The sequence below is a fragment of the Betta splendens genome, chromosome 13 (assembly GCF_900634795.4).
Source record: "Betta splendens chromosome 13, fBetSpl5.4, whole genome shotgun sequence".
Lineage (NCBI taxonomy): Eukaryota > Metazoa > Chordata > Actinopteri > Anabantiformes > Osphronemidae > Betta > Betta splendens.
In genome coordinates, this window is record NC_040893.2 from 10804249 (window position 1) to 10830381 (window position 26133).

Sequence of the window (26133 nt, forward strand, 5' to 3'; positions counted from 1 at the left end):
CTCCCACAGCACAGGGTTATTGTGATTTATACGCGAGCCCCCAGTGAGCAGCAGGTTCCTCTAATGCTGTCTGAACCACCAATCCATGGAGTCAGAGGCTGGTCATGGCACATTATCGTGTTTATTATCTCAGCTGGCAGTACATTACATCTTTAACAGCCTTCTGCAGCAGCAAAGTTCATCGAAGGGCAAAAAGGATACGGAAGAGAAAGTGTTCCTCGCTCTGAGCTGGGAATAGTTTTAAGTCTCAGTGGGAGCCAAACGGCAATGTTTCCGGCATTCGGTGCAGCCAATTGATAAGGCAGCGAGAGCAGCAACTTGCTGAGGTGGAGAAAGAGTTGAATGAAAGATAATCTACAGTGACAGACACACGACTGAATGCACCGTAGAGACACTGCATCGTTTCAGTCCAACTCTATCTCCTATATCAATCAAACACTGGGTCTAATTGCTGCACTAATTATGATTTTCTAAAGAAGCATCTACTAATTTACCACAAATTGCATTTGCTGATCTAAAAGACAAGAAAAGACTGATGTGATTCACAAACACCAGTACAGCGTACAAATGTGTCAAATAATGCAAGTGTAAACAAAGACAAGTGAAAATAAAGGCTGCACCTTGAAGTTTGATCGACTACAGTGTGTGTGTGTGTGTGTGTGTGTGTGTGTGTGTGTGTGTGTGTGTGTGTGTGTGTGTGTGTGTGTGTCCTGCTTTAAATGGAGTGCTGTGTGGAATATCAAAGGCCTACTGTGAATGACTCATCATTCACAACCAGCTCTGCCGGAGAGAGATCCTCTCCAGTACCAGACCCAGGTCTCTCACACACACACACACACACACACACACACCGAGACAAACACTCACAGTTATCGATCAAACTTCGAGGTGCAGCCTCTCTTTTCATTCATCCACAGTCTCCCCTGGCTCCTGCTATCGATTGTCTTTTACTGTGTGTTTAATTCACAGCCTCTGCTTCTCACACATCTCTCCATGTTTATTGACCATATCATAGCACTACATCTCAGCTCGGTGCCAGCATTCTGACTGTGGCACTTTTATCGCGGCACTCATAACATTTTTATTTCGCTTCATTTTTGCTTATGCATCACCGCTGAAAGATGGATGTTGTCCTTGTTTTAAAAGGCGATTTCTCACTTGAGAACAAGATTCAGATTCTGAACCGTTTGCAGTTGTTTCTTTCTGTGAAGCCTGTTGGAAGAAACAAACTCCAAACTCCCACTGAATGCGGTTTAATAAAGCTTATAACACAGCAATCCTGACGGCATCGTGGTGTGTGTGTGTGTGTGTGTGTGTGTGTGTGTGTGTGTGTGTGTGTGTGTGTGTGTGTGTGTGTGTGTGTGTGTGTGTGTGTGTGTGTGTGTGTGTGTGTGTGTGTGTGTGTGTGTGTGTGTGACGACTTTAGGTCATCCTGAAATCATGTGCAGCGTATTTCTTTCTTATCCTGTAGGACCAGGAAGTCTTGTGATTATAGTGCCTTGTTATGGTTTCTCTATCTCTCCTTTTTAACCTTCATTCCATTCTCTCCCTGTTACAAGGAGGAGTACAAGGGCAGGATGAGTAAGTAAAGAGAAATGAAACTATCACGTTCTTGGCTGCTCGTTGCCTTAGAGACCAGCAGTGAGCGAGAGATAAATCTGTAAAATCTTCTGATCATCTGTGTGTGTTTGAGGAGGGGGCCTCTGTAGATGTGTGAAGTCAGTGGGTGGAGGGGCTGGAGGGAGGTGGAGGCCGTTTGTGACACACAGCAAAGGAAAGTTCCCACATAACTGGATGCATAAACTGCCCCCCCCCCTCGGTCTGCCTGTCCTGTGTTTTCTCTTGTAAATTGTTACATCAAAGCTGAAAACCAATCCAATTACTACAAATTAGATAAGAGCACATGGCCTAACCTCTGGACCAACACACAGACATGCCACACGCCGATAGATTGTGTCATTGTCTCTGGAGGGATGTGAAAAAAATCAGTGTTAAACAAGGCACCGTGTTATCGTTAGATGGAGATAATTAGTGTTTTTCTGAGGCAGGAGGAAGGCGACGCGTGGAAGCCGAAGCCCAAATACGGACGGCTAACAGGACAGTAATGGTCTAAACTCAGCCAGACATTAATCAGATGTGGTCAACAGAGAGACTGGGCCTGTGTGACCCCTTATGTGAGAGCTGATTACATTTTTACAGCAGCAAATGCCAAACATCCAAGCTGGACGCCGCAATCTCTGATTAGTGTCAAGTAATTCATCAGATACAACAAACAAGTACGGAGGACGGCTGCAGGGAGACGCTGCCTGGCTGCAGTCACATGGGGGGTCAAAGGTCGCTCCGCCAGGAAAACACGACTGGAACAAACAAGAACTTTTTCTTGGCTAAATCGGATTTTCGGCTTATTAACGGGATTGACCCGCAACGCCTCCGCGGGAGAAACACGAGCCCGGAGTGTTTTCAGAAGGAGAGCTGTCAGGACAACAGTGTGGAAACTCAGACAGGTGTGGGTCAGTAAAGCTCTGGTTTATTCATACGAACATGTGGAAAACTGGAGACATCTTTGGTTCTAATCAGCATCTGTAAACTGCGCATATGTACATGTTTATACATGCATTCATCCTATAATTACAAATATTACAAATGGTGAACGATAGGTTGAAGATTCCATATATAAAAACACTGAATGAACCGGGCACAGCTTAGTCTCATTACGTTGCCATGGAAATGAGTAGAATTGTATTCCAGTGAAGGTCATCATACCTTTAAATGCACTTGTACAAACAACATAGTGTGAATATATCAGCTGAGGACATTCAATAAAATCGGTTCGTAACAGAGGAGGCACTTTAAGTACATAATCTGAGGATGCTCATCACTGGAGACGCCACAACCTGGTCACATTCTTCACAAGGACAGAGGTACAAAAACGGCCAAGTAAATTAAAACCACACCGTTAGACATCTCATCGACGCACTGTAAGTCCAGGTCCCCGTCTAAAACATCTGGCTCGTCGTTCTGCCGATTAGCACGAGCTGTCGCTGAAAGAGGCGAGTGAGCAAGAGACTGAAGGGGGAGACGGAGTGAGAAAGGGGGAGGGGGGGGGGGGGCGGTTGAGTAGAGCTGACGGTGTGGGAACAAAGATCACGTCCTTGGACCTCTAATACATTATACACTGTGATTTGCTACAACCTCTCCATCTGTGCATGTGTTCATTAAGGGTGTCGCCATGGCAACCAGAGCGGCAGTGTCGAGACTTAAGTCACCCAGAGGGTAACCTTGCCATTGACAAGTGCACACAGCTGCATCTCTCTCTCCCTCTCTCTCGCTCTCTCTCTCTCCCCCCACTTCAGTCCATCCATTTCCTGAGCCAGCTGCCTCCCTGTCACCCTCCACCCGTCTCCTTACCTCACCCCCAACATTAGTCACCCAAGAGGAGAAGTGTTGGCACCCGTAGCTCCTCACTATAAGACAGCCAGCGCAGCTCCCCCTCTGTCTCTCGCCCACAGAAAACCCAACTTTCTCTGCGTAATGAGATCCAAAAGGACGTCCGGCCGGCCGTCAGCGGCGCTCACTGGGACCTGAAGCAGGACGAGCACGTCCGGCCTCTGTCCTTGTCTAACAGGGGCGTGATGGTGTCGGAGACTTCTGATTGGAGCATGTCGTTCTCGCTGGCGATGATGTGCTTCACCAGGCAGTTGGCCGCCTCGTCGATGTTGATGTTCTCCTGCGAAGACGGGGAAAAAAGAGACGGGGAGATCAACGCAAACGCTTTAAAGGGCGGGAATAAAAAAAAGAAGGGCCGCGGGACCGAGACGCCAGAGCAGGTGGGCGAATCAAGCGCACCATGACTAAACTGAGTAGAAGGATGAAGCAGCAGCCGGCGTCCGTGACGTAAACACGAACAGAGGACGGAAAGAGAAATAAATGACTTCATCTAAATGAATTCTCAACGCAACTAAAACTCTTGTCAACGTTCTGTAATTGTTTAAGGAAGTCCCAAACACCGCGAATACGGAGATTCGAGAGCAAAGCGCACCGCCCTTTGCCACGTTGTATTCAAACACACGGAGGCAGGCGTGCAGCGAGCACGCGCGTTCTAACAAAGGTTCTTTCTCCGTCAATATCTAACAATAGAGGAGAACGGAGGTAGGTGAAGAGCCAGCGCTGATTATCAAGGACACACGCGGGTTTCTAATAGGCGCGAGCAGACGAGACGCTGAATATTCATAGGCTCTAACAGTGTAGCTCAGTGGGACGTGACGTCTCTGCCATGTCGTGATCGGTCAAACTTATTTTTATTTATTTATTTATTTATTTAAACAATACAAAGCCCCTTTCCCTCCTCATTGCGAATGTCTGTAAAACAAACCACATTTGTCGTCTCGTCACAGTGCAGCTTCCACAGCTAAGCGAGTGTCTCCGGCGTGCGCGTGCGGCCGCGCGCGCGCGCGCGCGCCTCGGCCCGCCGCCTGCTTCCCGCCGCCCAGCTGTGAGATTCCTGCGCCACATTAGCTGCTATAATCGGCGCTTGTGATGTGCGTGTCAGCGTGTGGCTGGGTGAATCCTCAGACGCGCCTCGGCGTCTGGAGACTGCTAAAAGTTAATCGTCTCTGCGAGGTTGATGCGCTGAACGTCACGCGGCGGGTTTTTTTTTTTTTTTACCCCGCTTTGATCTGTTCGCTTACGTTGTTTGTTTGTTTACACTGTGGGCACTTGCATAAAACACTGTTTCGGATTGTGTTTATATTAGCTGCCATTCCCTTCCGAGCTCAGATTCATCTTTGAATATAAATGCGGATGTAATAACCTGCATGGCGCAGCGGAGGCTCCTTCCTCCGCGCTCACATATTTACCCTGCAGACACGAGAGCGGTGTCAGTCAGCTGATCTAACGCTGAGCGGGAAAGCACGCGGCTCCCGCGCGCCTCGTGCCAGCCAGCAGGAACCCGCGAAGTGGCGCAGCCCTGAAATAACCCATGCTGAACTCTGAGCCGTAGTAACGCAGCACACGGAGCGTGGCTTCACTCGTATGCAAATGAGGAGCAGGCGTCGCCACCTGAAGGCCGAGGCCGCCTCCACGCGGGGTAATTAGGCGCTCTGATCATCGGTTGGACGCCTCGACGCGCAGCCGCTCCCGGGACCACGTGTCTCACCTTCGCCGACGTCTCGTACCAGCCCGCGAAGCCGTTCTCCTGGCAGAACTGCTCCATTTTTATTCCGTTATTGGTGAGCACGTCGCGGCCCTGGTCGCATTTATTGGCCAGGAGCACAGTGGCCACGTGCTTCCCGTTGGCAAGTGTCAGTTTGGAATCCAAGTCCTCCTTCCATTTGGTGACGGCCTCGAAGGAGGCGGGACGCGTCACGTCGAACACAATGAAGGCGCCCACGGCCTCGCGGTAGTACACGCGGGTCATGTTGCCAAACCTCTCCTGACCTAGAAAACACACATGCACGCAGATATGTACAGAAATGGAGATTAGAGCCGGTCACCGTACATGTGCAGAAACCAATAATAATAATAATAATAATAATTAATGAACTGTAATATCATTACAGTTCAGTTGGATTTTATTCATTTGTGTGTGTGTGTGTGTGTGTGTGTGTGTGTGTGTGTGTGTGTGTGTGTGTGTGTGTGTGTGTGTGTGTGTGTGTGCCTGTGAACCCGTCTGTAAAAATTCCTGAGGGTAAAATTTATTTGATAAGCCCTGTTGGAATGTTGTGTCCACGCTCATTTTCCCATACATCATTTCTGCTGGATCAAAAAATTCAAGCTTGTGGGAAAGACTTTCTTTTTCGTTTTACAGAAGACTTAATGAAAGATGTTTCTTAAAGAAACCGTGGCAGTTTTGGATGATGACAGGAGTTAATATCGTGCGTGGCGAAGCCAGAACATCGAGTGCAGAACAGCTGAGAGACTAAGACGCATTAACTAGTGTCCAGTGTTTCACACCAGAGTTCCTTCTGGAACGTTTCAAATTAAAATATGCTCAAAACTACAGAATCTAAAGTGAGACAGAAGTACAAATTCCTACAACTCAAATGTGAAATAGCTACAAGTGTTTTTTTTAGGTCCACAGTGCTTCTTCATTCACAGGGATGAATGGGCTGAGGACTTAGCAGCAGGAGTGGAGGAGCTGAGTGTGTGATGCTCGCGTCCACGGCTCAGCACACACCTGTGGGACTTGTATAGTGCATACTGACACCCCCCCCCCCCCCCGCTTCGTTCACGCCTCGGCGTCGCCGTGGCTGCCGTGACCCCGTCGACCCGTCAGCACAGGCCATGCAAGACCAGCACCTCCCGGGCCCAGTGTACAGACCCAGTGTACAGGCCCAGTATACGCCCAGTAGACCCAGTATACAGGCCCAGTATACGCCCAGTAGACCCAGTATACAGACCCAGTGTACGGGCCCAGTGTACAGACCCAGTATACGCCCAGTAGACCCAGTATACAGGCCCAGTATACGCCCAGTAGACCCAGTATACAGACCCAGTGTACGGGCCCAGTGTACAGACCCAGTATACGCCCAGTAGACCCAGTATACAGGCCCAGTGTATGGGTCCAGTGTACAGACCCGTGGCCGCTGTCCTCCGACGGAGACGCTCACGCCCAGTTCACAATAAAAGCCTTCTGTACACAAGAGCTTGGGCCTCAAATCTCCCTCACATGAGTTTGAGACTCATGACTGCTTTGCTGGAGAGGGCGCACAGGAGGGGAGAGCGCAGCAGGTCAGAGGATTCTTCTAAAGCTCAGCCGACACTCATGTGAGATGAGACCGCTGTAGCCTTTAGGTTTATGACGTTACCCAACAGCAGCCCAGTCAAACGCTGCCGTTATGAATGATTTCTGTGCTCAACAAACACCACACCAAGGAATTTAAATCTGTGCACGTGTCCTTGTATTATCGTGAATATATGCCCTGAATTTGGCTGCAGGTGAGCAGGTAATATGTAATATGCCATCTGTTGTATCATGTGGTGTCATGATGCTCCTGAACAGGTCACATGATGCTCAGCACGGAGAACAAGGCTGAATTTACGCCACGGAGCAGCTGTGACCGCTGGCGAGTACCGTGGAAGTATGGATCTGGTCTGATATCAGCATAACACGCAATAGTATTCACGAGCGATGTGCGTTCATATGGAAGGTCTCCCACAGGCGCTTCAGGTCTAAAGGTGAACAGGTGATGAGACAATGTGGAACGATAACTCCCAGTAAATCTTAATCACGTCCCCTGTGGAAACGGTTGAAAAACACCAAGATCCTTTCCTGTCTTTAATAAAAAAAAACTAATCTACTATAATTCAACATCTGTAACCTAAATGTCTCTCCTCCTACATGTTGTTTCTTCCTAATATTTAAATTAGTCCAATATCTAACGTGTGTTTACTTTAAAACATAAAGCATATGTTATATTAATGGCTGCAAAACCTTTTTTTATTTAGCCACCTTCAAATTCAGTTCAGAGGTTTAGTTTGTTTCAATATATGGTAGATATTTAGGTAAACAACAAAACAATTTCAGCCAGAAGGACTTATTTTATGATGATTTTATGTTTTGAGTTGTGTTCCAAACTGTAAACTTTTAATTCAGCAACGAAAAGCAGTTTCCACATTCGGTTCGTGCCTTTTTTCCCCCAAAGCCGTGCGTAAAACTCGGACGGTACCTGCGATGTCCCACAGCTGCAGCCGAACCGTCTCCTGCTCCCAGTTGAGCACTTTGAGGGCGAAGTCCACCCCGATCGTGGCTCGGTAGTTGGGGCTGAAGTTGTGATGGACGTAGCGCTTGATGATGCTGGTCTTGCCGACTCCGAGGTCTCCTATCACTAGAATTTTGTAGAGACGCTCCTTGTGGTGGTTGTTCTGCATGGCGACCGAGGAGGGCGAGAGCTGCGCATGAATCCGGCGGAACGGAAAGGGCCGGAGGATGAACGGGCCGACGGGACCGAGGGAGCTGCCGAGGAGGAGGCGGGGAGGCGAGTGCGGCCCGGCCCACGCGGGGAAAGCGGAGCGGAGACGAGTGGACCTTGTGACTCACGCCGGGAAGAGTGGGGAGTATTTAAAGGCAGCAAACCGGAAAGGGCGACTCTGCGTATTTAAATGACTTCAGAGAGAGAGGCAACACAAGACACCGAGGACTGTCGGTCCCCGCTCACACGGCCGCGTTTGCATGTTTGAGACGTGTAATGTGGGCGAGAAGTTACATTTATTCTCTCGAAAATTCTTCTAAATGTTTTTTTTTATTCCATCAAATTAAAAACAATTTCAATGCGATGCTTACACTGCAAGAGCTACAACGAAAAGCAGAATAAAATCGATTCCAAGTCAATTTAGGAGAAATCCCTTTAAAACCTCCACGAGGACTGTTGCTAATCGTCCACAGTGGGACACGGCAGCCATGATGTGACAGATTAGAACTGCGCTTCCCTGAGAGAAAGAACCAACCGTCCTGCACCTGACCAATAAACGCTTTGTATGGGCAGTTACAGCTTCACTTTAACCCCTTTGGCTTGTTGAACACTTTAGCAAACATTTTAACACACTTAATTCATCTTAATAGAAAATAAAGAAGAAAAAAAAAACAAGGCGCCACAGCTCAACGTGTGTGAACCCTCTCTGCTTCTAAACCAGTGCAGTTGATACAGTGAGAAATGCAAGACAAAAACCACAAGTGTCAACTCTGTGTACGGCTGATGGCGGTGAAGCTAAATTACTGTTGACTAGTAACTGCCTAAAATCTTATACAATTACACAGGATAGAAATACAAACCTTCTAAATCATTTGCTGCTCATGGTTCTAGTGAACCTTCCCTTTAATATTGCCTATAGCTGTATTGAGTATCGTTTTAAAACCTGAAATCCAACCCCTCTCATCTTAATAGTGCATATCTTGGCTCTTCTGTCCCCATGTGGCTTGACCTCCCTCACTGCTTTATATTTTCAGCTTCTAAAATGCAACTTGATAAAAAGATCAGCTTAAAAAGGTGCCCCGTCGTCACAGCACCCGCTGCCGTTAGCCTCGGCTCAGCTTCTACAGCTTGGGGATGGGGGTGGCCGCGACCGCAATGCTCTCAATGGAGCACTCGTCGCTCCCCCGTCGGATTCGGAAGTAGCCGTCCTCGCCCCAAGTGGTTCCCCAGCTGTTCTTGACGACCCAGTACTTCTGGCCCGTGGCGGGGCAGCGGCCGTACCCCACCAACAGCACGGCGTGGTTGGTCAGCTCGAAAGGGTTCAAGGAGTCCCTGAGGCCCGTGTGATGGTAGATGCCCCCCTTGTAATTCAGGAAGTCGGGATAAACCTGTGGATACGAGGGGGCAATGGAGACTTACTGTAACAGGACACGAGCTACGAGCAGAAATATGAGCTAGGAAACTACTGAGCAGTCGCGGTACCTCGAAGGCCACCGCCATGGGCCCGTTCTTCACCAGCTCCATCATCATGGCCGCCTCACTGCAGCCGCCGTAGAAGCCGCCCACGTAGCCGTACTCCGCCGCGTACGTGCGGCCGCACTTCTTCGGCACGCCGCACGGCGAGTTCTTCGCGATGTACGGGAAGCACGACTCGTCCACGATGCCGAAGTCCTGCGCGTACTTCCCAATCAGGTATGGGAACCCCCCGTCGCAACCTAAGACGAGAAGAGAAGTGGGTCGCATCCTGTTGTGCGCAACGCATTCAGCCCGTGGCTGCCTCGAGACGCGAGCAGGGTGAAATCTGCTACGTGGTCACAGGCTTCTTTCCAGGACGCCATGAAATGAGCGAAAAAGCACTAATGCATGTTATAGAACACTCTACTTCCACAAAAGGCAGTTAGGACACGCTTTACTCAACACTTCAATAATACTTGTTCTGATTAGGCAGTGCAGCCCAGAGTTGTTCAGCAGTACTCCCAGCATCACTGTGCACAACAAGACGACTGTCAAACTGTGGCCAATGAAAGCCTGGAGTGAAGAGGCGCTGGTTTACCCTGGGAATACTCCGAGCAGGACACCACTTGCTGTGGGCTGAGGATGGGGGTCTCGCTGTTGTTGGTGAGGATTCGGATGCGAGCTTCCAGCATCCCCATAGAGGCGAAGGAGTAGCAGCTGCCGCACGATGCTGAGAGAGAGAGAGAGAGAGAGAGAGAGCGAGAGAGGGGGTTGAATCGCAGATATTTGCATATATGTCCTGAGGTTTCTGCCACAGCACAGACACACAACAATGGAGCAGGGCACAGTCACCACTTGGATCCATAGCGCGAGACACCACGCTCTTAATAAAACCCTCTGCAGAAACAAATTAAGTTGGTCGAAGTGGGGCTGCAGGGATTTGCAATGTGGTTTAATTGTGGCAATGATTCAAGTCGGGGTGACACCGAGAACAGTTTTTATTTCGGTCTATTAAGACTCTTAAGCGTAATAAGGTTTAACAAGCCATCGTTTAAAAGACAGAACTATACTAGTGGGGAAACCTCTGCCTCACTAATAGGATCTAATCAGTTCCTAAGGTGATTCTGGTGAGTCTTGCGGTGAAATTTTAATTTGTTACAATGTTAAAGCCAGTGCTGCTGAGTCGCAAACAATAAAAAGTGTTCAGAGTGTTGGAGCTGCTTTGACTCATAGGTTTTTTTACTCTCGGGAAGCATCGAGTCTGTCCACACTTCTGACTTGGCGGTAAACCAGTCGACGAGAAAGTCTCACTGCTGCCACTGTAAAAACCAAACTCATTTATTTTCAGTGCCGACACGTTTTGTGAAGTGGGCCGAAACCCACTAAATCCACCGGATTCCCAGCACTGTGGCCAAATAAGGCCCTCTGCAGCGGCTGGAACGCTCCAGTCCTCTCCAGATGCTGAAGCCGGGCCCTGCAGACGCCCTCGCGCGCTAAACCACCCAGCAGCACGCGTCGCCTCCTCCATTCACACACTCACCTTGGTTTCGCACGGGGCTCACGAAGTTGACGCCGTCCACGTTCCTCCAGTCCCAGCGCTCGGGCAGAGCCGCAGCCGCCGACGCCACTCCGGCTCTCATTGGCGCGGGGCGCACGCGGCTAAATGGGGAGAGAGTATTATAGTATTATACGTCCGCAACAGCTGCTAGAGCTTCAGGGACGACAGGAGCGGCGCGTTAACGCTCACGCGGGGACGCGGGAGGAGGAGCCCCCGGCTCGGAGGTGCATCTGCTGCCGGGTGTAGCGCTCGTTCTCCGGGTAGGGAGCGGCCCACCACGACTTCTGCACAGCGTTGATGGCGTCGATGAAGCCCCGGCTCACTTTATACGGCCTGTCGCGCACGCTGGAGGGGTGAAACGGCACACGAGAGGTCGGGTTAAAGGCGACGGCGGCGCCCGTCAGCAGGCGAACGCAGGCGTGGCTCGATTACAGTATTCTGTTAGTGTTGCTGTGTTTAACACGCAGCGTTGACACCCCTCGTTTGTCCCAGTTATGATTTTACAGATGGATTCTTATGGATATTCATGTACCCGCTGCTGAGGGATGGCTCAATATCCGTGTGGGGTGGTACCGGTTTCACTTTCTTCCCCACAAAACAGGCCCAGTTGTTCCCCAGGACGTCGTGAACCCAGCCCGGCAGGGTCTGGTCACAGTAGCTGGTCACTTTAGGGCCCTGCTGTGTGTACTGCAGGTGTAAGGACAGTAAAGCTCATTATATTCAAATACATATTCATGGTTAAAAAAAAAAAAAAAAACAGTGTTATAAAGTAATGACGGTGCAGAAGTCTAAAATTCCCCTCTTTTCTCCTCATGCTGTTACAGTCAGCCAGCATTAAAGTATGAGGAAGTTCAAAACAGCTGGCCTGTGACGTCTCAGTCATGTGAGAGTCAACACATGACTATGAGATTACCCTCAAATATAGTTTATAGCTCACAGACGCTGTCAGATGACTGACAGCAAACGCAGCGAGAGTTTTTTAGGGTTCTCAACTTGCAGAGGGAAGTGAAAAGCTCTCATTAACCACCCATAACGAGTTCAAGTTTGACTGTGTGGATTTTGTGCTGAGCTCAGCAAAAAGCAAACAGACAAATCAGCGGAGCTATGATGAATCAAGCTTGGACTGGAGGTTTTATCACCGCCGTCATGTGATAACACTGAGTAATCCACTCATCCACTGTGGCTGCTCCTACCTTGAAGAAGGCAAACCACTTGTAGCCGTTGATGACCACCTCGAAGCCCTGGTTGTAGATGAGGGTGAAGAAGCCCACGTGGCCCAGCTCGTCCGTGGCTACGGACAGTTTCTCCAGGGTCACGGTGGCCGTGCTTCCACCTGTAGCTGTGGAGGAACATCACAGTAGCGTTTCAATTAGAGATGCAGCCTTTCAGAGTGCGGGATTTGTTTTAAGATACGATGGGCAGAATTCATGGAAGACTAAACACGCCATCAATCATTATATGTTCATATGTTACACTTAAAGAGCGAACGCTTATTAAATCAGACAAAGCGGAAGTGCCCGTGGTCACGTCCTGACACGCGGGATCTTTCCAGCCGCTTCATCCCCGTCGGTTCTGGCGGGGATGGAGGTTCTGGTTCCTCTACCTTCAGCGGAGCAGTTGATGCTCTTGTCCTGTCCGCCTCTGGACATCTGGAACACCCACGTCCCCAGCAGGTCCTCGTAGGTGCAGTTGGCCGGCGTGTCCCCCCACGAGCCGTCGACCCACAGCAGGAGCACGCACACCAGCACGCCGCGCGGCAGCATCTTCACGTGCGTCGTCCGATGAGGTTAAAAGCAGCTAGCGGTTCGGCCCCGACCCGCTTCGACTCCTCTTCTGACCCTTGTCCACTGCTCTTTGGTTGTGCAAAGTGAAACTTTTATCAAAGACACTGACTTTAGCTTTCATTGTCAAGATAGTTACCTGAAGCTAGTAAGTACTTCCCGGAACACCGTCGTTGGCTAGCAGTATTGCTAATGATCGGTTGTCAGCTACAAAAAACTAAATCCCGCAGATTTTGAGATGGTGTGACTGAGAAAAGAACGTGTTGCTACATTAGCTCATGGTAAATTACTTTATTACTTAACGTCTAATCTTTAGCACGCGACGAGTGGCTCAACGACTGTCTACGGATCAAATACAGAAGCAAACGGCGATAACTCTCTCGACTTAAGTAATGTTGTTTCCTCTTTGATTTGGTTTCGTTTTCCTCGTCATATGACACGACGTGTACGCGGACCATCAGGTGTTTCCTGTAAAACTTAATTGATTAACTAAATTAGTTGACCGATGTCTTTTTGGACGATATTTTAGTTAAATATTAACAAACACTTAAATAAAACGCAGCCATTTAGCTGAGTCATAATGGCCGTATAAAAAATAAGAAACTATTTAGTTGCTTAGAAGTTAAAGGAAACATGACAAACATGTAGACGCGTTTTCAAGACTCGAAGGCTTAATATACTGCATGTAACCAAGCTACGTTCAATTGGATCTAGGAGCAAAGCAAAACACGTATAGTTGACATCATCACATCAGGAGCTTGTGGTGTTTGTTTGTGAGCAGCTGCAAATGCTCTGACACACAGAGAGCTCACATATCGCCCACAGGTTAAGAGAGCGCTTGAACGCATCCGGGCCGCAGTGATCTTTTCCATCTGTCCGTGTGCGTCGCTCAAAAAGGTCTTGTTGATCTGTTATTTGTCTCCTTCACGGCCGGCTGTTTTTTTTTTTTTCTAATGTTGTTTTCTGATAATTTCTCTGCAGGAATCCTTTCATTCTTTTTCACTCCGAGAGATTCTGCTTGTCTGTGTGCATTTATTTGTGTGCAGGTGTCATTGTGCCTAATCGGTCTGTAGTTAAAGGGGTTAAAGAGCTTATTTTAGCAGGGAGGCACTTAAGGCAAGTGCTGGAGGCTTTGATCACCATAGTAACCATGACATGGACTGACTCATCTCCTTGACAGACCATAATAAGCACTCATCTGAAGAAGCCACTGAAGAGGTATTAGTCATGCAGTCTCATTAGTGCCATTACACTGTTTGTGTGGAAGCATGAGTGTGTGCATCGGTATAGGCACGTGTGTATGCTGCTGTTTAGGTGTGTGTGTGTGTGTGTGTGTGCGTGCGTGCGTGGTGACGCAACAATGCAAAAGCGAGGCGCAGAGAGCAGAGATACAGAGACGGGGGGTTGATGTTATGAATGTTAACAGCCTGAACCCACTGAGTTCCCCGTCAGTGACTCACTGGAACGCGTGTTTCAATCTTGATATTGTTCTCGCTTCCACTGGCAGGAAATTAAAACTCAAGTGACTTTGGCTTCTGTTATATTGGCACCCACATATTTGTTTCGTGCTTGCTGGGCACCCCCCCCCCCCTCCAGCATCGCGCCTTCTCTTCCTCTTCCCGTCCTCCGTCTGTCTGCCGTCCCCTTGCTGTCACTCTATTCTTCTGGGGTGTGCTGTTTAATTTGTTGTGCGTTTCCCCAACACACATCCGAGCTCCTGTGAACGCTAACGGACCCTGATGATTTATCACTGTGTAACCTCATCTGTCCACTCCACCTCCAGCCTCTGTGCTCCTCTGTGTACAGTCGTAGCGTGAGCGTCTGCAGAGCCTCCGTCTGCGTTTCCCTCCTTTACATTCCCTGCACAGTTCCTCGCCCCCCGACACGCCGTGAACTCCCTGCCTCCGTTCTGCAGCGGCCATTTGAGCGTTAGCACTTAGCATCCCTGGCTTTTGTGGAGGTTAACGTCAATGCAAACTGCAGCCGTGTGGGCGGAGCCTCTGGACGGGCCGCAGCCTTGAGCTGCTAACGGTGCATCCTTCACATGTGAATGAAGTCGTGTGAAGCGGCTTCGCGGCCTGATACTGCAACCATACGCACACACCTACGCTGTTGTTACATGCGTTCATACCCACACAAGCATGCATGTACAGCCCACTATACACTGTACTACAGCTTACATCTATTGGCAGACATCTCTCAGCACCCATTGCACTCCCTATAATACAGTTTACATCCTGTAGTATTGCATAATATTTTTAAGCCGTTCGTAAATACTCCCATCACATGTACTGATGTGAATGTTTTGAACTGATTGTGGTTGAGGATTAAATCGATGCATGTATTTTTAGTGACAGACATGACGCTGGGTCATGATACTGGAATCCAGCTCATGACATTAAGCGCTTCCATCTCTACACACATTCTGAATCCCTTCCTGTCCCTTTGTGGCCCGTTGCCTCTCAATTGATTCAATTTATTTAAATTACAGGCCATTTATGACAATTTGGGCATCTCATTTTGTAGAGAATCATTTAGGATGCAGACTGGAAACGAGAGACGGAGAGAAACACAAGGAGGTGAATCTGAGAGAGAAAGAAGGCGCGACAGCTTCCTTCCCCTCACCTCCGTCCATTAAGGTAAATGAAGAAAATGTGTTGAGGGCCGACTGGCACCGACGGCCCTCTGCCACACTGGCTGCTGTGTCACTCCGACACCGAAGTGGCAAATATCACCGGAGCCGTGAAGGTGCTGTGTGGCAGCTTCCGCTCATTGGGTTCAGTGTGTAGGAGATTCACAGACGGCTGAGTTCATTCATCGTGGGCGCTAAAACCAGGAGTTTGTCCAACTGTCGGATGCGGTGAACTCACCCTTCCACATGTAGAAACTTTTAAAAGAGCATTACTGCAGAGATGAAGATGATTTGATATGTAGCGTAAAGAGCTGCTTCTCATCGTTCGTTATTATGAAGGACAGAACAGACAACGAGGTCAGCCATTCTTTATTTTAATAATGATTCCAATAGTTCAGGTCTGTAGTACTTTTACACAATGATTTATCAATGACCAGTTTAAGGGCCCCACAAATGTTGTGTCACATCCCCGAAAGAACAAGCGAATAACAGAACCGCGTCATCGTGAAGAGCTGTAGGTCAGAGTGAGAGGGCGACTTGTAAAAATCCACCCGCTTAATGCCACAGTGCAGTGGGAGCACAGTGTTGCCACTGAGAGCACAAGTGCTCCACAAAAGCTCTTAGTCACACGTTCTCTACCGCGACACCGCTACGTTTCTGGACGCCGCCTGTTGCTCACGCGGCAAAAGCCCGGGTGCCAGTGGTTCTTCTCAGATCCCACTAAGTGCTAGCTCCTCAGCTGCTGCCACTGACTGCATGACACGGGGCAGAAAAGGAAGGGTGAGATGCAACAGAGAGCAAGTATTTTAGGAAGAGGAATTAATATCATAATAATATAATATTATATGTAATACGAATTAGGATTCATAGGCATTATGTTGCCAAATAGGAGGACAACACCACAGGAAATAATGTCTGTCTGTTTTATAATTACCATCTGGTTGTTTTAGTCTATTATATCATGATGTTCAAAGTTCATAGAAGTCTACAAAACAACCTCATGCTGCTAATTTCACTGCATGTTTTGTTTCGGAGCACTGTCTTCATAGTAAAAGTGGAGGAAGCATCCCATAAACACTGCTCACTCTCCTTTCACCCTCCCAGTGGTCACAGAGCAGTTCAGCTATCACAGGCATCACCACAGGCCAATTTGGAGTAAGATTAAAAACTCATTAATTGGGAGATGAGAAGAACTCTGGCAAAAGCCGCTGTTGTTCTTCCTGACTGGTCTGCCGGGAGTCTTCACAAAGCCTGTGAACACGGTTCCAGTGACAGCGACAACCAGTTCGGATCAAAGCGCAGTCTGAACGCGGGTAATGCGGGATATCAAACCTCTCTGTTTGTAGCGTCGGAGGCTACGATCTGAAGCTGATCTCTGGGCACAAACAGTAATTGAACATAGAATCTGTCCAACGTAGACATCAGCCACACACACGCACACACACACACGCACGCACGCACGCACGCACGCACACACACACACATACACACACACACACACACCTCATCAAGCCCTCACTAAAAAGCCACTTAGAAACATGTATTTTCCAAACAGCTACAGCCGTATATTTTCTCACATTTCACAATTTACAAAGCTGAGTGAAAATATTAAATAGATAATCAAATACCCAAATATAAAACCATTTCCATTACTATCACACCAATATATAGCATCAAATTACATTCTACATTTCTGAACAGCAGGAAACTAAACAAACCAACATAACTTAAAAAAAAAGTCAGTTTCATTAGAAGTAATTTATTATTATAAAACATTCCTGGCGGTGGATAAACACTACAGGCATCCTTAAAAAACTAAAATCACTGAACTGAAGCCTAAATATTTATCACATGTAGGCTCATGGCACTAAGAAACAGAAGCTCAAGTAGATAAAACTTCCGTTTAATCGTATTTCTGTGGTGTTTATCCATCCCAGCCCACAAATGCAGCAGCACTTAAAAAAAAAGACCAGAGCATGTTGGCACCGAGTGCGAGAGTCTATGTTAACGACACTTTGATAAAACACCAGCGGAGTCCGGGGACTGGACTCCTTGCAGATATGTTGCTAAAATAAACTAGTTTGTGTTCATCATCAATTTTCATTTCAGTAACAGCTATTTTCTGCCAGGAGCGATTAAATATTTTTAAATAAAAACAGTTCAAATATATTCTCGCACTGCTCACTAAAGAGAATTTAGCTTATCTCACCTTCCATTAAATCTGTTTATGTGGCCTTAATTATTATTTAATGAGCAGTAATAACATAACATAACTTCATTGGTTTCCTCATTGACTTCACCAACACTCAAAATCAGACTTCAACACTGAGGTATGAACAGGGATTGTGTTTATGTCCAAATGTGAAGAGGATCAGTGACTGAAAACAACAAGTGACTCACTCGTTAATACCCATCAGGCCCTGCAACGATACCTCTGTGTCATACAGTATGTTGTAATGTCACAGTTTAGTTTGGGTCTTTTCTAAGTGGAAACACGTAATGAAGTTAAATTTACTTCACAAACCGTCAATACACAGCGTGGTGCCTTCTGCCTGCACAACGACGACACACACAGACCTGCTACAGAAGTTATTCCACATTCTCATCAATCCTGAAACCAAATTAATAAGCACACGACTCCTCTGAGATTTCTAACCAGTATAAAGCAAAAACTAACTTATTATATCATAAAAGTCCTCTGCCCTATGGAACCTACTCTCACAATACAAGTCATTTTACTCTATTGGCAAACATGAACACATTTTACACAGAGCAACATTCAAATGAGCAATCTGACAAATATGCTGTTGATGACTTATTTGAGACCTATAGTTGTCAAACCACAGGCCGTGAACAGCTTGAGACAATTTTGATTTGTTCGTTTTTTTGTTGTTTTCTTAAAACAAACCAATAACCAGTACTGTAGGGATGCGCTCGATTTTTAAACAGATTGACCTCAGCCTAGAACTACAACCTCTGTAATTTAGTCAAATGTTTGCCACAAACTCACATCAGCATCTTGTTATTAAAACAACAAAAATGAATTAGTGAATCCACTGAACGACACTTAAGAAGGTTTCACCCTGACACATTAAGCTGACCTCTATCCTGCCCTGGCTCCCTTTACAACCATGTGTCTATGTGGTGTTTACACAGTAAACATACTTCTATTTTCTGTATCAAATCAAATGAAATGAACAAGGGTGGCGGCTGTGGAGGCTTTCCATCTCGCGGCAGAGACCTTATGAGATCGCCAGAGTCCTAAACAGTGCTTTGTAATTTATCATCCCTGAGGGAACAATTCCCGTTTCCACTTGCCTCTTTATACAGACGGTCAAAGCTCAGGGTCAGCTTGAGTACAGTTCACCTGGAGATGGAGGGGAATAAAAGGCTTCATCTGAAATGGGTGCTCGCTGCGTCACCAGCCTCCGTCACTCAGCGTGACCTCGATAATAAAGAATTACCATATTAATGGCAGAGTTGCTGCACTGGGTTGAATTAGACTGTACAGCTGTACCTAATAAAGTGGCCAGTGTGTGTCTTTATTCCTCTGAACAACAGATGAGCATTTCTGGGTTGGATTGTTCTTATTAGTAAGTATTTTCCAGCACAGGGATTATCTGTTCAATTCTGTAGAGTGCATTTGAGATGGGCCGACATCATCAGGAGATCATCTTCTTGGCAAGCAAGGTTTGGCTCATCATAATCACCATCCTGTTTTGCTTGAATATGGGGGGAAACATCAATTTGACTGAGATCAGATTAATGTCACTGGCAGTTTTCTGTGATCTTTTAGGTAGGGCTAAAATGCCAAGCCCTGTGGTATTAACACAAATATCTCACACTTTGTCATGTGCACATTATTATTAAATTGCTCTACGGAGGCAATTATTAGGCATTTGTCATGGAAGATGTTTGAAATCCTCTGATAATTACTGCCAGATTAGCAGCAAGGAAACTCTAATCCTGATGCTCTTTCAACCCAGTCCCTTGTTAATGGCTATTTACTGTTGGTGCTATGCTGTTTTAATGTAAAGCAAGGGAATTCCACAGAACGGAGCAATTACAGAGAATAAGATGGCAGGAGATGCAAGTGCTGATGCCGCCCTTTTCTGCAGCGGCAGCTCGCAACTGTGGAGCCTCACCCAGGGGGGCTGATAGCACACGGCCGAAGTGCTGAAGCAAGCTCCCCGTTACTCATGTTCTAAACACCATCAGCGAGAGCAGCTCGGGCGCCGCCTGTAATCTCTGCACAACAGAAAGGAGGAGCTACGTCGGATGGAAACGAGCAGTCCTCCCATTCAGCCCCAGAAACAAAGGCGTCCGTACAATTATCTCGGCTTCTGATTGTGCGTATGCAAGTTTATTTGGGACTTAAGTTCACTCTCCGCTCTGAGACAAACTGCAGCTTATTGGAGGACGTGCTTTAAGAGCGGGTGCACCTCTCGATGCAAAAACAAAAGGAAGAAGAAAGCGAAGACGACGCGTTGGCACGCACTTATCACCCGAGCTCAGCATCGGTCATCAGCACATCAGAAAGGAAGGCGGCGAGCGACAGACGCTAAAGACCAGACCTCTGCAAAAATAGGGAGTCACACCTTCCTTGTAAAAAATGTCTAAACATCCTTTTCATTAAATATATATATGTATATATATGCAAATAAAAATGTAACACACCTACCCACCTCCTTGAATTGTCCACCCGAGGTTACAGAAGGATGAAAAAGAACAACTACCACGTTATTAATGGTCTAAGAAACCCCCTCTGACGCGCAGCCTTTATACATACGTGTAATATTGCTTTAACACTGGAAAATGTGAAATATTTATATAGAAAATATCTAAAACAATAAAAACAGTTTAACATTTACATTTTTTTCTTTTTTAGGAAACCACGTGTTTACCCACAAGGTAATAAGATCACCCCCCACCCCTTTGGCACAATAATCATTTTCATAATAATTCTTATTATATTATTAAATTACAAGACATTTGAATAGGAATGGTCACTCACATTCAGAGCAGTAACACAGTTTCTGTAGTCATAACACATATTGGTACTGTTTGTTATAACATGGTTCAAAAACATCTTTTTTTTCCTTTTTTCACCTTTGTTGATATGTAACTAAATTTACTTTCATCTGAAACGAAACAGAACTGTCTTTGCATGCCCTTATTATGTACAGAGTCACTTTGAATTGGTTCTTGCTGGCTACCGTGGAGCAGAAATACCGCATGAAAGGGCGAAGCCGGAGTGTATCAGTAAGCTGTTACTGCAGACCAATGCATCCGCTAAGGGAAGCGGGGAGATCATGAGCGACACTTAGGAGCGGTGATTGTTATTGTGATGCCAACAGTCACCTTTGATAAAGGGTGAGATGGACTAATCCAAACCCGTCCCAGAGAGAACATCCCTCATGTAATGTAAAATGATTGCGTTTCGTACCACGGTCTTGTCACTTAGCTTTTCTTGTTTTCCCTTTGTTAAGTGGTTTCCCTGTGTGGAGGGAGCGAACGGAATATCAAGGCCACATTTGCCACAAGCATTTCAGTGAATGCATCCAACTGCACTTCTTATTTCCCTATACTCTTAAATGCTATTAACAGTAAGTGTTGCCACATGTAAAGACAATAGGTTTTATTTATCCACATACTTTCTAAACAAAACCTCAAATTAAATTAGACATTTGGAGTTTTTCAGTATTCCGCTCTGTTTAATGAACATGTTTTTAATGTGTCCTTCGTGCTAATTAATGCATTCTATAACACAAACACTCTCCTACATAAATGTATTAGATATTTGTATTGCCCCTTTGCAGAAAACCTAGTTCCTGTATTGCGTGTTCACATTCCAAACAATGACATCTGGGCAGGGTTTCGTTTTTTTGCATTTCTTCAATTTTTGACCTTTCTTGCTGAGTTGAATGACAAACCAATAGAACAGTCAAGTTGGTCAATATGCAGCTCCAGCTAGAAGCCAGTCGATGGAGCCAGACTGTAAACAAGGGGAAAGAGCTGGCCTTTGCAAAGGTGAGAAAGTCCAGTAGAAGCACCACCATGGTTCATTAACCAACCGATCCTAACAGGTCTGTTTAATCAGTACAAAAACCAAAGGGCAACTGTGGCCACAAATTTCTTTAGTTCTTTGTATCAACATGATGTTGCCAGGCAACCAGATGAGACTTCATTCACCTGACAAATAAGTGGTATTGACCTTCCCATCTATCTCTCAGCAGGAAACTATGCTTCCATTAGCTGTTCTCTGTTTATTTATTTTTTCAACATTGTGCAACAATACTGAAGACACACAAACCAAACATGGCGTGTTGTATAGTAAACCAACAAAGAGGTTAAAGAAACACAGGAAATAAAGAGCTGTGGAAAACTGTCCCTTAACGTGATGAGTACAATTTTAATTTCAAATTTGATTTCAAACGCCTTCTTGTTTTTGACATAGAGACAGAATATATGGTCCAAACTCCTAACCTCTTCTCTAAGTGTGAGCCCAGACTCCCCTTTAAACATAGCTCATGTCGGCTCCTTGTATTCTCTATCTTATTATTGCGGTCACTAGCCAGAGATCACCACCCCAGGTTGGAACGTAGACTAATACATTAATTCAAAGCCAAACACAAAATTCATTACTGCTGATGCTGCTCCAAACCGCCTGTTAATCACCAGGATGCAATACCCTGAGATACTATTCTCTGGCAAAGAACCACGGCCTCAGACCTAGAGGAACTGACTCTCATCCCAGCCACTTCACACTCAGAGGCAAACCATCCCACTGAATGCTGCTGAAGGTCACAGCCAGCAGAACTCATAATCATAATCATTACTCATAATCTCCAGAGAGCACAACTGCAACTCTGAGGGTCCACAAACTGGATACGCCTCTCCCTCAGGCTGCGCCCTAAGACTCTGACCATAACAACCACAAACCCACTGACAACATGTTTGACTTACAGAATACAGACACAGATGAACCTGTTACACAAAGACCGGCTGCACATATCATCGACTCTGGTATCCTGTACTGTGTCCACACATGAGACACCCTGAGGGACACACAAGCCTTCACGCAGACTGGACTGGCTAACTCCCATGACCAGGAAGTATCCTTGCAAAGGTAGAGAATAGAAAACATGTTTCAGTGTCTTCAGTATTAATGTACAATGTTGAAACAAATGAAGGAAAATGTGTCCAAATTCCTGAATGTGCTAAAATTTCATTAAGTCCGTATGACATCCTGGTAATTTCCATCTTTCTGCTGTACTAATATTTTTGATTTGAATGGGTTGGGTGTCTAATGGAGGATAAGTCTGACCTTAATTTAATTCATGAATGCCTTTCGACGTTCTGGCCCTGTTTCCATTCACTGTGTGGAGAATCTGGTCTGACTGTGATTGAGCTTCTCGCTTGTATTAGTAATAATAATGAGATGGTGAAATGAGGCCTGGTCTTGCTAGTCCCTCCTCCCCCTCTTTCTCCTGTCAGACACACAGATACAAAATGTTTGGTCCCATCTGCTTTAGGAGTCATGTAAAAAATATACATTCAAACCTCTGGAGGAAAAAAAAGAAAAACTAAAAACTGAAATATTAAAATAGGATAAAAGGATAAAGACAGAGCAAGGGAAAGAGGGACCGCACAAAAGCCAGGGAACCGTTTGGAGGATGAATGGATAAAAAGATGATTTTGTGCGACAGTTCTTCAAAGTCACATGTAGCCTGGTGTTTTAACACAATGCACTTTTGTCAGATGCAAGTTTGATTCAATCAGCCCAGACAAATCTTTGAACTCTCATTTATGTACAGTGTATTCCCTTACGCCGTATCGGTTTGCGTGTGTAAGCAAACACTGTATTTATGTGCCCTTGATAGCGTCTGTTTAGTCCACATAGGCGTTAGTTTGACCTCACCTTCACTGTCGTGCTGCCTCAACACTTAATGAGACATCCTGCCTCATAGTGGCTCATTAACTAAGGTACAGCAAAAAAGCACAGAAACACACACACGAGTCACGATTTCTAATTAGTCGACAGCCATGTTCCCTTAAGGCCACTGCCCAAACCTAAATCATAAGCAGCTGTAGACCATCAAGAGTGATTCCTGGCTGTACCGACACCGGAGACAGACTGTATAGTGGCCGTTTCCCAGTTCTTCGCGCCTCACTTTTGAGGGGCAAATCGAAACACAATGTGGCCAAGCTTCTCAGACTCGCATCTCGCTGCAAACATGTAAACACAGACACAGTTGGGTGTCTTCACCAACCAGCCCTCCGCGATGCCTTCACCTCGGATTTTTACCTTGCATCCCGTAGGAACGAACAGGTTTCTCTCTAACCATCCTCCTCCTGTTATGACCTGTGCTCTTTTTGAGGGCTCGTCTTTGCTTCTGCGTTTCTCGCCCTGTCTGCCTCACAGCGAGGAGGAACTCTGGCTGTAGTTTCTGAGTGTCAGTCTGCTGTACCTGGGCGAAGGAGGAGAGGGCGGGGGATGGGACGGCACCGGGGGGAGACACAGACCCGTTTCTGAGATAGGAGAGCCGCTGCTGGAGGCCAGGGAGTCGCGGAACGGCGACGGAGGAGTCAAAGCAATCAGCTCCTCCTCCAAGTCCGCCCCTCTTAGCGGCGAGTCAGGGAGACAGGTCACCAGGCCTCCTCGCATGGGAGAAAGCGAGGGGGAGGTCTGCGGGGGAGGAGCCGGCAGGGAGTAGGGTGAATGAGGAAGAGAGTGAATGGGACAGCCGCCACGGCCCCCCATGCTGGCCTCAACAGCTGGAAGAGGCTGAACGTCGGCATAGGTGGTGAGGGTGGGGGGCATCTGAAGGTCACGGGGTAAAAGATAGGGGTCGGAGGGGTGAGGAGAAGGGGGGGTGTGTTTGTGCGAATGCGAGTGGGACGGCGAGGGCGAGAGCATCATGCTGTTGAGCTCCGTGATGTTAGCAGTGAAGCGGTTTACGACACAGCTGATCTGATCCATCAGCGAACTCTGCCCCGGGACCGGGCGGTCGTCCACGATGACCAGGCGCCCGTCGCTCCCGACGACCACGGAGCCGCTGCCGGGGCCGCCGCAACTGCTGCCGCTGCCGCCGCTGCAGGTGCTGCCGGGGTACTGGGGGACAGACGAGGTCGTCTGGGGCTCCTCGCCGAAGCCTCCCCCCAGGCGCTGGCTGACCGTGCTGATGGGCGACGGCGTCTGGGGCCGGTACGTGATGGAGTAGCGCTCCTCGGCCTCGGAGAGGTCGTACAGGGTCTTGTCGGTGCCGGCGTCAGGATGGGAAGGAAGGGACGACATGGAGGGGAGAGAGGGCAGGGGGACGTGCGGGGGCAGGTCCCCCCCCCCACAGTAGCGCTCCTCAGACGTCTTGGAGAAGGGCTTGATTATGGCCGTCTGATTGTTCTCCTTCTTCTTGATGTGGAAGGACAGCCGCTGCCACAGGTGGTTTCCACGGGAACTGCTGCGCTCCGTCTGTGCCCACGACACTGATTTACCGTTGGAGCTGCAGAAAACAAAGTGGAGAGAAAAAGTTTAGCTTACGGAGGCAGATTTATCAGATTAAATATTATTTTTACATCATTTAAACATAACTTTCATTTGTCTATTAGCATATAGATGACTGATTACTGAAAAACTATTAACTACTCTGTAATATTCTATTACATTTTCATATACAGATGAAGTCTTGACTCAACAGAATATCAGTTCTACCTTATATGCTGAGCAATTTCATTACAATTAATTTTCTGTTACTGGCAGTAAGCTGTTTATTTTTCTTGTGAGGTTCTCTATTCCTCTCTATTTTTCTTTCTGACTTACATTTTTATCCACTTTTGTCTGCTTTACATCAGCCATGGTGCTTTGTCCCCTTCCCCTTTGCTTCTCATCCTTTTGTCAGGTTAATTAGTGTGATTAATCTATAGTGGAACTCCTGAATTAAACCTCACGCCGCCGTGGTTGGAGGTGAGAAACAGTGAAATCACCCTGCAGACGCATATGCTCACACACACACATACAGTAGTCTGTATGTGACAAGGCACAGGCACTACAATGTCCTCATGTGATCCCTGACCTGCTGAACAGAGACACATGTTGCACATTCTAAAGGAGAACACGAGTGATCCTATTTTATCTATATATGTCTCATCCAGCTGTGAGGCTGATTTTAATGTCTGCTCCTCGTCAGTAGTTCAAACATCAGTCAAGGATTCTTTTAAATATTTCTTCTTCATTCCCGGTCTGCCGGATTCATGTCCGACCGTCTGCTCAGACTACACAATGACAGCATCTCAAAAGGCGGCCGCTTCCGGTCCTGTGATGGAGAGATAGACAGCCCTGCCAATTACCACCACCCACAGAGGACTGCGGGACCAAAAGAAACGGGGAGTGGAAAAAGTGGAATAAAAAGGAGCATAGATGGAGACACTCCTGACATTACTCATACTGTAAGAGCGTGATTGAAATCTTGCTTGCCAAGCAGGGCGAGCTACAGTAACCTGCTGACAAACGGAAATGTGAAATCTTGTCTTTTCCTCCCTTCGCATTCTGGACAAGAGGCTGTGCATTACTCCCTTTGTGTCCTTTTGATTGGTTTCTTGTCGCGGATGGCTTTAAGCTTGTTGTGAAAGCTATCATGTCTTTTTTCACACTATTGCTTTGGCCTGTTCTCATATTTCATCTTTTTGTCCGTGCCCCTCTCTTCATGCTTCTCTCCATTTAGATTCCTTTCCAAATTTTCCTCCCACCCTGCTTCTCCTTCCCTCTTTGGCATGTGCGGGAGGCAATTGTCTCCAGGT

At 47.1% G+C, this 26133-nt stretch overlaps 3 protein-coding genes across 3 annotated transcripts in view; all 3 read right to left on the reverse strand.

The window, feature by feature from the left end:
* Positions 1-2505: 2505 nt before the first annotated feature.
* On the reverse strand, positions 2506-8065 carry rab38a (RAB38a, member RAS oncogene family). The gene is made up of 3 exons (XM_029170160.3): positions 7668-8065; positions 5156-5436; positions 2506-3727 (listed from the first exon to the last, which is right to left on the reverse strand). Exons 1-3 carry the CDS (start codon positions 7867-7869, stop codon positions 3572-3574), a joined length of 639 nt encoding a protein of 212 aa, XP_029025993.1. The 5' UTR covers positions 7870-8065; the 3' UTR covers positions 2506-3571.
* Positions 8066-8221: 156 nt separating this feature from the next.
* ctsc (cathepsin C) lies at positions 8222-13050 on the reverse strand. Its single transcript, XM_029170159.3, has 9 exons — positions 12844-13050; positions 12527-12775; positions 12117-12262; positions 11456-11610; positions 11113-11268; positions 10906-11024; positions 9964-10095; positions 9393-9625; positions 8222-9298 (listed from the first exon to the last, which is right to left on the reverse strand). The coding sequence occupies exons 2-9, from the start codon at positions 12684-12686 to the stop codon at positions 9032-9034; spliced, it is 1368 nt and encodes a 455-aa protein (XP_029025992.1). The 5' UTR covers positions 12687-12775; positions 12844-13050; the 3' UTR covers positions 8222-9031.
* A 2644-nt stretch (positions 13051-15694) lies between these two features.
* The window catches only part of grm5b (glutamate receptor, metabotropic 5b), a 46528-nt gene continuing 36089 nt past the window's right edge, over positions 15695-26133 (reverse strand). The window contains exon 18 of the mRNA XM_029170161.3: positions 15695-24839. Coding sequence (XP_029025994.1) covers positions 23756-24839 — 1084 coding nt within the window. The 3' untranslated portion in view covers positions 15695-23755. The remainder of the gene's footprint in view (positions 24840-26133) is intronic.

Excerpts from the sequence above, each read along its gene's own strand:
- rab38a (XM_029170160.3), bottom strand. The coding sequence starts at position 7,869 with ATGCAGAACAACCACCACAAGGAGCGTCTCTACAAAATTCTAGTGATA. Across the intron at positions 5,437-7,667 it reads GCAGCTGTGGGACATCGCAG|GTCAGGAGAGGTTTGGCAAC; the intron begins GTACCGTCCGAG and ends TGTGTTTTCTAG. Across the intron at positions 3,728-5,155 it reads GGTACGAGACGTCGGCGAAG|GAGAACATCAACATCGACGA; the intron begins GTGAGACACGTG and ends CCGTCTTCGCAG.
- ctsc (XM_029170159.3), bottom strand. The coding sequence starts at position 12,686 with ATGCTGCCGCGCGGCGTGCTGGTGTGCGTGCTCCTGCTGTGGGTCGAC. Across the intron at positions 11,025-11,112 it reads TCCTCCTCCCGCGTCCCCGC|CCGCGTGCGCCCCGCGCCAA; the intron begins GTGAGCGTTAAC and ends CTCCCCATTTAG. Across the intron at positions 9,299-9,392 it reads CCATGGCGGTGGCCTTCGAG|GTTTATCCCGACTTCCTGAA; the intron begins GTACCGCGACTG and ends TCGTATCCACAG.